Source organism: Argopecten irradians, chromosome 11 (assembly GCF_041381155.1).
Source record: "Argopecten irradians isolate NY chromosome 11, Ai_NY, whole genome shotgun sequence".
In the NCBI taxonomy this organism is placed as follows: Eukaryota; Metazoa; Mollusca; class Bivalvia; order Pectinida; family Pectinidae; genus Argopecten; species Argopecten irradians.
Window position 1 is genome coordinate 27,300,391 of NC_091144.1, and position 12,473 is coordinate 27,312,863.

The 12,473-nt window shown below is 36.3% G+C and overlaps 1 protein-coding gene across 1 annotated transcript in view; it reads left to right on the plus strand.

Moving 5' to 3' along the window:
* The window catches only part of LOC138335165 (sodium-dependent proline transporter-like), a 29,609-nt gene that overhangs the window by 13,092 nt on the left and 4,044 nt on the right, over positions 1 to 12,473 (plus strand). Inside the window, exons 3-12 of the mRNA XM_069284128.1 lie at positions 3,634 to 3,745; positions 4,324 to 4,365; positions 5,138 to 5,270; positions 7,491 to 7,697; positions 7,967 to 8,073; positions 8,648 to 8,772; positions 9,227 to 9,471; positions 10,130 to 10,226; positions 10,433 to 10,512; positions 10,879 to 11,049. Of these exons, the coding sequence (XP_069140229.1) occupies positions 3,634 to 3,745; positions 4,324 to 4,365; positions 5,138 to 5,270; positions 7,491 to 7,697; positions 7,967 to 8,073; positions 8,648 to 8,772; positions 9,227 to 9,471; positions 10,130 to 10,226; positions 10,433 to 10,512; positions 10,879 to 11,049 (1,319 nt within the window). The remainder of the gene's footprint in view (positions 1 to 3,633; positions 3,746 to 4,323; positions 4,366 to 5,137; positions 5,271 to 7,490; positions 7,698 to 7,966; positions 8,074 to 8,647; positions 8,773 to 9,226; positions 9,472 to 10,129; positions 10,227 to 10,432; positions 10,513 to 10,878; positions 11,050 to 12,473) is intronic.

Below are 12,473 nucleotides of genomic sequence, written 5' to 3' on the forward strand. Positions count from 1 at the left end.
TAATAACACTTCTTTCAGCTGATGTCATAAAAAACAACAAGAAAAAAATGTGTAGTGTCGGAGCAACTACAGCTGAACGACTGTGACTTATACCGTGCTCCACGTCAAGCCCGTACTCTACACACTCGTACACTGCGCCCCCTATCGGAAAGTACGACACTGAAGTTTATTATCATTTGAATGTAATTCTCGACTAGTTTTGTTCCATCATACTCCGATTTGATTATAATCGCGTTGTGTCTCCATGCCATTGTGGAATTCCTTTCCATTTTACATTGCTATCTTATCTCACATGTTGCCTACGATAGTACACATCAGCACACCCCTGTATTCGCATATTACGAAGTTATCTGCCCTTGCGGGTAGGTATTGATTGTGGCGTCTTGTCTTTGCGAGCTTAACGTCATACGCTTCAGAAAATACGACGTGAATTGTGTTCACAAAGTAATGACGTAACAATCGATATCTCCCCACAAGGGAGATAACTCTGTAATATGCAAAGACCTTCATTATAGGAGATTTCAGAAAAGATGGCGTGACGTCACAGAAAATTTACATCCGGGTCCTCAAAGGTACAAACACTGTATGTCGACTAATGAAAACAATAACAGATACGTACAGCCCTGATACACAATCGATACTGTGGCAAAAGTATACACTTTCATACTTGCAAATTCTGATTTTAAAATCGTTTCTTATTGTTTAAGAGGCTACAGACATTTATATTTTGATATTTACAATTGTTTATTGCTAAATATAGTTCTGTAGATTTAGTGTTTGAAGCCAGCTTGCGAAGCGTGCCGGGTCGTCACATCACACGTACCCGTTTTTTGTTCACACGTAGAAATCCATGTTGTGAAAAAAGTTATGAAAAGATAATTGATTTTATTGTGTCATGTTTCTGTTGTACATGAAAAAGCTGCTCACAACACTATATAACATAACGAAAGGTGGACCATATCTGACCAGACCACGGCCGCTCGTGCATGGCTTCGTCGCTGGTAGATCACCGCAGGCCACAGCATTGTTTGGAAAATAAATCATATTAATAATTACCAACGCTTTTATCTCAATAAGGACTTGTTTAAGATATATATTTTGTTATTTAATATGTACTTGTTGTTTTAATGGAATGCTCTTGTATCGTAACAAAATGACGAATAGTAATGAAACTACTGTATTACACGTACACGTATGGCTGCCGATCTCGAAAAATAAAATGGTGAAATCGTTCAGTTTTAATGCTGCGGATTTCATTTTTAATATTTCATTTTCAGCCGCTTTTATCCCATAGACTGCTATGTTAAGTCTCAAATTGAAGTGGTATTACTTTTAGAAAATTTGAATACATATTAGTTAGACTTCATTTAAATTGATATAAATTAATGATCGTAGTACTGTAAATGCCGACCAGGATACATTGCGCACGGCTTCGAGAATCATAAATACTCTAGTTTTGTTTTAAAAATGTGATAAAATGAACCAACAAACTGACTCATTTGTATGTTATAAACTAATTCCCAAAATTGATGACAAAAAATTAACCAGAATACGTATTTTTTTGACACTGAAAATGGACGAAATTCGGGTTCTCGGCTGTACTGTAATGGCTGCCGTGGGCTTGGGGTAATCTACTAAAGCAAATGTTTAATTTTGCACTAATCATACATTGTAAGGTGTTTTATCAAGTAATACTTCGAAAACAGTAATAACTTATAATAATATTTTGGGGGACTTTGGATTTAATTTGTAATATCAAGTTGATATTTGCAATATGTCTGGCAATGTTATACGTAATGGCGACCGTGTTCTCTCGTAGCGGTCGAAAATGGAGTATAAACAGAGTAAAATATATGAATACCATATGTATAAATTTGTATATTATTGTAAAATATTTTTATTTACACTTTTTGAAATTAAAATAACGCAATAGTTCTCGGTTTGCCGTACTATTTATTACAATAAAATGTAAACAAACATCGCAAGCGGCTGTGTTCCCACCATATTAATGTGTACAGATATACGGAGTTGTACCTTTGAGCGCCCGGATGTACCTTTGTGTGACGTCATCGCCATCTTTTCTGAAATCTCCTATAGCGGTGAACTCAGTGCCAAAATGTGAAGGGAGGCGTTAAGAAGATGGAGGTTAGACAGAAGAAACAAAATCCTAAATTCAGTCACCATTGACAATCAAGGCAATGGATGGAGCATTACGTACAGTTTTTTAGCCAGTTCCGAATAGGTTTCCATATCGGTTTTGCTGAAGTCGTTCCATAGACCAAACTAGACTTAATATGAATGGATTTCGTAAAAATATGCAGGCATCTTTTGAATGTTTGACGTCACTGCACCACCGTCACTCATGCAAGATCCTAGCTAAACGATTAACAAACCAGTCATTTGAATAGGGGAATTAGGTAAAACTTAATTTAATACATACTGTTTACGTTCACAAAGACCACAGGAGTAGGACAAACGACCATACTTACTAACAACTCACATTGATAAGACGGCTGTTTTCATGAAGTATAATGTTTCCGACTGTAGATTTTCCTCCTGTGATTTGACCACCAGTCCTATCAGTCCGGGGGCACTAGAGAGTAATCTGGCGGATATTTAGATCGAGTTCACGGACCGAATTAATGCCGGAAAAACTATATCTCAGATGTATTGAGTCCCATTAGTAAGCAGACTGGGGACCCTAGTCAACTGAAAACCTAACTATATCTTAATGGAGAAATGTCATTGAATAACGAGAATATCTTTTAGCCTCCGCAGACTGGAGAGTGCTTCAATCTCCGTATGTAAATCTAGTTTCCTGCTCGCGTGAGACTGTTTCGTGTCGCTGTCACAATGTTTTCTTCAAATCGGTAGCTTACTCGGTTATAGATTCTCCTGCGGTAAGAGTAATTCCAAATTTCATTCCAAGATGTTCCCAATTCTTTCTTTAGAATGCAAACTGTTTACAACAACTACAATGACATGTCATCCATCTGGCGAAATGCATGACAAACTCACAAATGTTCAAACTATGGTAACCATAGATATCCTAAAAATAGAGAAAAAATATTGGTCACAAGAGCTCCAAATATAATCTTATACAAATGCATACATTTCAATTTCGTGATTGATGATTTTACACGATTTATATGTTGTGCATAGCAGGCGCCAACTATCATTAGCATAATCACGACGCTAATATTGGTGATTTGCTGTCTCATGATTAAATCAATGGCTGTGATCGTATTAGCTAGCTGTTACAAACAGATCCGTGTATGTTTCTGTTTAACTGCAAACAGTTGACGAACAGGAACAACTACACTGAACCCTCGATAATCCGGACACCTTCGATCTCAGCCTAAGTCATCCGGATTACGAATTTTCGGACTACCTGATTTTGTGTTCTAATCGGTAACCTTCGGCACTTTCCGTAAATTTTCTCGTTTATGGAAAGTGACGAAGGTGGTTCCCGATTAGGTCCATTGTATTTCTCTCTCAAATAAATTTCAGATTGGATACGCGATCCTTCACATTACCTCCAAACGAAATCTTAAATATTTATATAACAAACGAATACTGCTTATTCATTTCCTTGCTTTTCGTGAAGCTAAAACATGTTATTTTTCTATTCAGGTTCAGCGGTAGCCATATTGTTGATGACGTATATCCGGTCTTTGGTAAACGGCCTTGAACTCAGCTATAATCTTTACTACATGTTCGCAGCATTTAAGAACGAATCTCTTGGGTAACTTTTATTCTGTGACGCCTTTTAAATGCTTAATGTTACGGTGAATTACAAATTTAATAATGTTTATGTTATTGTAATATCACTAGAAAACGGTGATATGGTAATTTTCTTTTTATTTCGAAGTTTAATGAATCATAACGTTCAGGGGTCGGCAATATTAGACCAAATATTTGCATTAAATCATTAAAGTTCGTATGGAAATAAATAGTTCCACGTGTCCCTGTACTTTTTGAGAGATATATCCTAGCAAGTCGTTTTTATACTTCTCATTTGAAATTGAAAGCTTATAAAGGAGACGGCAAAAGTTTGGTAAAATTCTATAATGTTAATTTATTTCTTTCGATCAACAAAAACAAAACCTTAAAATTGTACACCAGGCTACAGGATCATAAAACAATCTAAATTTAGACTTCGCCAATTAAAAATGACGTAACCTTTTGTAACGTCCTTTTGTAATTGGCTAAGTCTATATTAAGACTGTTTTTGACTTAAATCTGTTTTATGATCCTGGGGCCAGACCTGTATGACTGGTGCTTAAAATCCAACATGAAACCTCATATTATTATTCTTTGCAGCTTAAAGGATTCTGATCCCAACTACGCTTCGATTCTTTTTCAGTAAGTTTTTGGATGTTTTTGACACTATAACAATGAAGCATATCGCAAAAGTCAAATTATATATATTTTCTAAAATTTTAAAAAGAAACAAATTTTCTTTTTTATAAAGATCACAAAAATTTCTTATTCTGTCACATCATACTGAAGAAGTTTGAATATTATCTTACGAAAATACTTCTCGCAAGACCACAACAATAATCAGTATCAGCCTTTAGATGTAGAATTTATCATAAAAACATAACTATGACCATAGCTGTTTAATAGGACGTTAATTAATCAAACAAACAAACAAATAACTATGAGAAAAGTGTTTTCTGAGACTATCAAGATTGGGCATTTTAATGTGTTATATATTTATTATCTGATGTTTTAAAAAAGCATGACATTTTAATGAAATATTGTTATCGTAAATTTGGATATTTTGGCATCGGGAAATATGAAAATTTTTGTACCAAATTGTGATGGTCCTATTTTGGTATGTTTAAATTTGTCTTTTCCATAGGTGGCTATTTTACTATATACATATGTACATATGTACATGTTTTCACACATTTTACTTCCTAAATTGAGTAAGAAGTTGAAATTTCAGCTATTAGATACCGATATAGTCAAATTCTGGTGTGTTTTGTTTTGACGCTTTCATAGCAAACGCCAAGTAAGCCAAAATATTACCGCATCTAAAATACCCCAATCGACGGTATCTAATCTTCTATTCCATTTCAATATGGATGGCGTAGTTTTGTTGCTATGACAGGCTTTTTGATTGTTTCAGTGACCGGTTTCTGCAGAGGTCCCAACATATTGGTCAGGGTGGCTATCTGGTCTGGCACATAGTCCTCTGTCTCATGGCCACGTGGGTAGTTACCTACCTGATGACGTTTAAAGGCTTCCAGGGCCTGGGCAAGGTTTGTTTTGATGTTGATTATTCACTGAAAATCTCTCCTCACCGCCACCCACATTGCATATAGTATTTGCTGGTGGAAGAATTAAGCTAACCTTTGGGTATCTTTGATAATATTTTTTATTTCAATTTTAATATCTATCATATTTTTTTCAGTATGCTTATTAATTCACACAAGTATCACAACATTCAGAATAAAACAACATATATGCATCATCATACAACCAGATTTAAAATGGTATCATAATTTGGATAGCATCTACATCAGTCGAAAAACAACAAAATAACAAGTTAAGTTATATGTGCCGTATTTCTCATACTAAAGAATCAAGATAAGCTTCTAATATGTTATTCATCACCAAAAGTCACCAACATTTTGAGAATCACAGTACTTTCAATGCACATGTTTCAATTTTGTAAGTACAAATAAGAGCTTAAAATAATTTTTAGCAGAACTGCCAAAAATCATTATATTTCCATCTATAGTGAAGTGAATTGAAATCATACGGCCAGACCATGAAGCCAAATTGTGGTCTAAAATTTCATTTCACTTTTTCATAGCGTTATTAGTAATTGCACTGTAATTAAAGCATATATGTTTCCATCTTAACATAATTAATGCATAAAAAATAACGTGTTGTAGCTACCGTTTATAAGACATCTGAAGCCATTTGAAAGATTTTCACATCTTAATTCATCAAACCTAATGGTTTAAATAGATTTTAATGAAAAAATAGCATGTAATAGCATGTAAAGAAATTCGCTTAATTACGACACAGATACTTTAATAACTTTAAGATAGAGTTATTCGTTTCAAGCAAAGATAACAAATACATGTAAGCTATGGTGATAGAGGAACACGAACCTTTGGTGGACAAACAAAATCACTTTGTTATAAGCATAATTTATTATACACGTGTTACAGAAGTCTTACAGGAACCTTCACGGGGAATGAAAATATCTACGTTTTAACTAAGAATTTGGTGTAAGCATGTTCGCTATTTTAATGTTACAGTATTTTTCTTTCAAGAAAAATAAAAACTAAAGTCGAGTTATTTGTTTCAAAATCTGATACGAACAGAGAGAAATGCTATTTGGGGCAGAAGAAAGATAGAGGATATGTTACATAAGTGATGTTTTAGAGAAAATGAAATATTCACAATTTCATGCTACAAGAAACGAATATACGTACCATGCTTATAGTATATTACACACTTGATTTGCCATTCGCAGTTGAGAGTTATATCTCAAAGACATGCTTTGACATGAGCAAACAACAGGCATTGCCCAGTGACGTCATTTCCATATGACCAAGAACATTCGCTAGTCACCATTGTTAGCCTTCTTAAAAGTGGATGATAGGTTATAAAAAGATCGATTTGTGCTGTGACACTTTTTTATTATTACTGGCAGGCCTCAAGTCTATATTAAAGACCCACTACCTTTCCGGAGCAAAATATAAAGGTTTCTTAAAAGCATTAAAAACATCAGAAAATACATGCCGATGGCCTAAGATGAGGTTACAACACCAAACAAATGCAAGATTTCCTGCGTAATATATGAAAACAGTGGAGAGTCATTTCGCTGTTTTGCCGTCTGGCGCAGTGATAGTCTAATACCTCGCGGTATTTAGGACGACAGCGGGAAACATAAGACGACTCGCGTTATGAAAATTAACATTTTATTTATTTTAATTAAATTGTATAGAAGGTGATGAAAATGTAATATTTACGGTAAGTTAATAATTTTTGAGACTCAAAATAACAAAACTATTGTTTTACATTCCCATTTTTTAAAATTGAAAGCCGTTTCGGAAAGGTAGTGGGCCTTTAAGGAGGCCAAGAGATCATATTGCCTAAATAGACCGAAGATCAGGAAAATCAGGCGAACACAAATTTTCAGACAATTTTTATGTGGAAAGTACCATGGTAGTGTTTTCTATCAGAAGATGGCTTTATTGCTGTAATTTGAGTGGTAATCGTACAGCTTCAGATGCGAAGGCGAGAATTGGTCCTGGCGAGAACTGATCGCCTGAGGGGGAGCGTTTTAAACTTTGATTGCAGTTTCAAAACAAACATTGATGAACAACGCTTTATAAATAAAAAAACGAATTATCTTTTATAATTTTGTCGAATATCGTCTGCACTGATGTCGTTTACATCAAAATATAGCTGTATCAAATATTTGAATTATTTCAAATGGGTTTCCCGGTGTCTATTTTTAGATTGTGTATGGATTGGTCCCAGTCGGTCTCGTCATAGCCTTTGTCGTTTTTATGTACGCTTTCATTGCCGGACCCAATGAAATGAACATCCCGCCGGAATTTCCGCAATACCGTTTGATAAGGACAAAGGGTGCCAACAACAGCGAAATCACAGTAGAAGTGGATCCGAGGGAAAATAGACCGTTGTCTGATCTGGCTCATCCAAAGGTTTGAACTCTATGATGTTTAATCTGGAACTACCAAACGGTTTAAAGTTATAAATGTTTCTATGACGCTGTCAAAAATATCAGCACTACAAATCACGTGTAAACCTTATGTTATTGTAATTGTAGAAATACATAATGCCATAAGCAATACGCTAATTTTTAAACCAAAAACAGCCTGCATCAAATGATTATAAGAAAAAGAAAAACACATAAACATCACTATTGGTTTCATTGAGCGATATCACTCTGGTTTTACGTGACCTTTTCCAGCCTTGGGTGAGTGCCTTGCTGATCCACATGAGCAGTGTTGGACTTTGGGCCGGGATTCTACCCTCCCTAGGAGCACAGCTCTACAACAGCAAGAAGGTTATAAACGCGTGAGTCTATATCAATGTCATCCAAATTTACTGGTATCTCTGTAGAACTATTCATACTTCGTTCGAACCATCATTTTCACTGCAGGCCAATGGTTAAGATGTCGGTGTCTGGCATTACCCCCTCCAGTTCTGGTTGTTCGATGCTCAAGTAAAACAGTTGCCAGTTTCTTAGGTCTGAGGATTTTTCTTATGGTGCTCTGGGTTTCTTCAAAAGTATCGTATGTTAATGGGGCATAAAACAAAATCAAATCGAACCATTCTAGAAAATTTAAGTCGTCAATCTTTTAAAACAACACATATTTCGTCGTTGTCGTTTTCTAAATATGAAAAAAAAACAGATAAATTTGGCATTTTTCTTTGTCCTAACTATTATATAATGAAATATCAATATCAAAATATAATTTCATGAAGTCACTACACTTGACTTGTATATGTATATCTAACTTAATGTTATGGCTATAGGTTTGCCTAAACATGTACTGTATGAAATAGAAGCCACACACATTTTCCTAAGATCACACAAAATGCATGGTCAAAGAGATTCCTATTTCAGTTAACTTCTCTTTTATATCAGATCTTGGATCATCATGTTGGCAATCTACGGCACACTTCCGGTTCTGATCATGTTGGCATTTGACCAATTCTTTCAGGCTGCTAGTAATTCTGGTTTCATTGCGGTGGCCAATGGTGTCAAGCCAGGTAGGTAAAGCTCAGCTAAGGTCAGGTCAGTCGAGATGAAGGTCAAACCAGGTACGTAAAGGTCAGCTAAGGTCAGATTAGTCGAGGTAAAGGTCAAACCAGGCACGCAAAAGTCAAACCATGCATGCAAAGATGAATCCGGTTGATGAAGGGTAAGTCAATTGAAGGTAAAGGTCAGGCTAGGCATGAAAAGGTCAAGTCAGGTTCATGGAGTTCAAGTCAGGTTCGTGAAGGTCAAGTCATTAATAAAGATTAAACTAGATAGTAAAAAAGCAAAATCTTGAGCATTGCGACCAAGAATTTACTCGACAAAATACTTTTAATATGGAAAAGGTTTCTGATCGCGAACCATTTTCAAAATAAGAAATAGTTTGGGAATAAACACATGTTACTAATGAGACAGGTTGAATGAAATGGTATACCTAAAAAAGTTGTTAAAACCCATGTTTTCCAGGACTTTCACATCTGCTGGTGGGAATGTACGCAAGGTTACGCCACCTACCGTTTGTAGCGTTCAGTGTGTATTTGATATCCTTCCTGTTCGGGATAGTGCATCAGGCCGTACATCTCGTAACGATCTGGGAAACACTACTTCCGGTTATTCCACTTCCGGTGATGAGGATTGTCAGACGGCGGGAGTGTCTTGTCGCTATAGCTTGCGGTGTGTCTCTGCTTCTAAGTCTGCCCTTTACATCACAGGTAGGGTACAACAAAACGTTACCTATATTTCTTACTGATATTGAGTTTCAGTTTAACTCAAGAAAAAAAACCCGTTGGCCAGTACAAATAATTCAATAATGACCTTTTACACTGGTAAAATACTTTAATTCGGGCGAAAATAATTTGCGTTTATATTTGCTTATAATCTTGTGTGTATTGCTTTCTGATTTCGCGGAAGGTTAATAACGTTCATTTTTACGAGACTACCACTTAGATGTATATTCATAGCAAAAGTACAAAATAAACGTACTCATTCTAGTAAATCTTTTTTAGTACTATATTAAGGAATTACACTATGATTACGCTTATTGCATTTTATGTAAAACGGTGGTTACCGTAAGCGATTATTGCAAATGCAAAAGTCCTCACTTCAATTGCTCCTAATTGATTTTTCGTTAAAATTTGACTGCGCTAAATGAAGTATGTTTACAGTCTTTATACGATGTTTTCTTGTCGGTTCAGATTTTTGTCCCTTGAAAAGAAAAGAAGAGTTTCTTCCCACATAGTTTTCTTTTTGCTTTATTTAATTCATTCATTTCCTGAATTTTTAATGATCTGTTCCAGCTTTAGTTTTGGGAAATTTCAAATTAGGGGTCATTGTGGCAATAATCAATTGCATACCCTTTTCTGTTTCCAGGCGGGCATTTTCATCTACATGGTCGTCAATAGCTACGTCGATCGTCTCATCTTCACAGTCATCATCATCAGCATGGTACCATTTATCACGGGCTATAGTAAGTACACCATCCGGGCAGTTCAAAGGGACATAACTCTAAATTGGAGATACATTTTTAAAGTTCTAAGATTGTTGAAAGCATTCTAACATGCGTAAAATTATGATTTCACTTGACAAGTGACCCATAAAAAGTAAACAGAATAGCATAAAATATCATAATTATACATCTAAGTCGATCTAACTTTGTTATCTCCCCTTTTGTAGTCAAGCAGGAATGTTTATATCTGCCGGTAGAGCGCGCCTGTATGAGTTTGTGGTATGGACTTTCCTCTTTGGTACCATCGGTAAGTATGATTTTCATTAACAAAATTTTTCAGTACATATACTGATTATATACTGAACGAGAGATTGCATGTTGTATGGCCATTTACTACTTTGCTGTATATTTACGATATACTGCATTTCAGGTCATGCTGATTTACTACTTATCTTTGTATATGCTGATAATATACTGCATTTCAGGCGATGCTGATATCCTACTTTTCTATGTATATAGTATACATGTATAAGCATAGTTCGTTACATAATGCAGATATCGTATAAGAACATTGACGGGGAATGAAAATTACTACGTTATAACCATGAATTCGTTGTAAGGATGTTTGTTATAAGCGTGTTTTATTGTATGCTTATTATATACTGTATTTCAGGCCATGCTGATTTACTACTTCGCGGTGTACGTGTATCCGTTTCCGGTGGTGGGTTATGACCAACGACAGGCTGAGACCGTGGGTTGGTGTATCGCCGCCTCCCCAATCATCTTAGGGCTTATATTTGGGGCGATACACGCAGTTTTCAAAGAGAAAGGGACACTACGACAGGTAGGAGTATATCATAAAAACTTTTTCTCGGCATTCATGGTTTTCGGCTTTACTTTGGTGTCTTACTTTTTTTCCTTTTTTACTCTGGCACATCCTTCAATGACCCAGGACGTTAATAGGATGATAAAGTTACACCAGCAATCCAAATCAAATCAAACATTATTCTAAAAATGTTTTCAAAGAATATATCACATAACTTTCAAACAATGGTGACGAATTTTGAGAACATGAAAATGAGGCTAATTAAAGACATTGTAGAGTGGGGATACGTAATTTCGCACACTTTTGGCATTGATTTTAATGAATTTCAAATACTTTCATTCCGAACCAAAAAGGCTGAACTTACATCGGCAGATGTACAAGTGCTTCACAACACACGAGTATGTAACCTGATATGCGCAGACGTATCACTGCGCACGGGAGCTGTTATGAACTTGATGTTAACCTGTAGTTGAACGGGTTTGGGGGACGTAATTTCGCACACCCCTCAAACTTTCTTGTTTTTGGAGAAAATAATTACTTTCAAACATTTCATGGACCAACAACATCATAAACAAAGATTAAGTACAGTTCCAATCTTGAAATGACATCAAAACACAATTATATTTCTAAATGAAAAAGTGACATTTCGCCGCCATTTTCGTTATGAAAAATGACCGCTCCCTATAGTAAACAATGTAAACGAGGTCAAGAAAGTCATAGGGTGTCCGCAGAAAATATCCGTTTTCCGCTTATACTTGATGGATTTTCATACGGGTTTCGATATATTCTAAAAAAGGATAGTTTCTCTACATATTTGCACGTGAATCAGTTATTTATCACCAAGAATTATTTTATGTCAAGTGGTTTATTTTTAGCTCACCTGGTCCGAAGGACCAAGGTGAGCTTATGCCATACCGTGGCGTCCGGCGTCCGTCGTCCGTCGTCCGTCGTCCGTCGTCCGTCCGTCCGTCCGTCCGTCAACAATCGACTTCTTCTCCATAACCGCTGGTCGGATTTCAACAAAATTTGGCTGGTAGCATCCTTATGGGCTACTAACTGAAAATTGTACAAATGATGGGTCTGACCCCCCAGGGGCCTGAGGGGCGGGGCCAAAAGGGGTCAATTTGGCAATTTCCATATAAACGACTTCTTCTCTGAAACCAAGCATGGGATAGCACCCATAATGCAATGGTAGCATCCTTATAGGGTGGGGATTCAAAATTGTACAAATGATGGGGCTGACCCCCCGGGGGCCTGAGGGGCGGGGTCAAATGGGGTCAATTTGGCTATTTCCATATAAACGACTTCTTCTCTGAAACCAAGCATGGGATAGCACCCATAATGCAATGGTAGCATCCTTATAGGGTGGGGATTCAAAATTGTACAAATGATGGGGCTGACCCCCCGGGGGCCTGAGGGGCGGGGTCAAATGGGGTCAATTT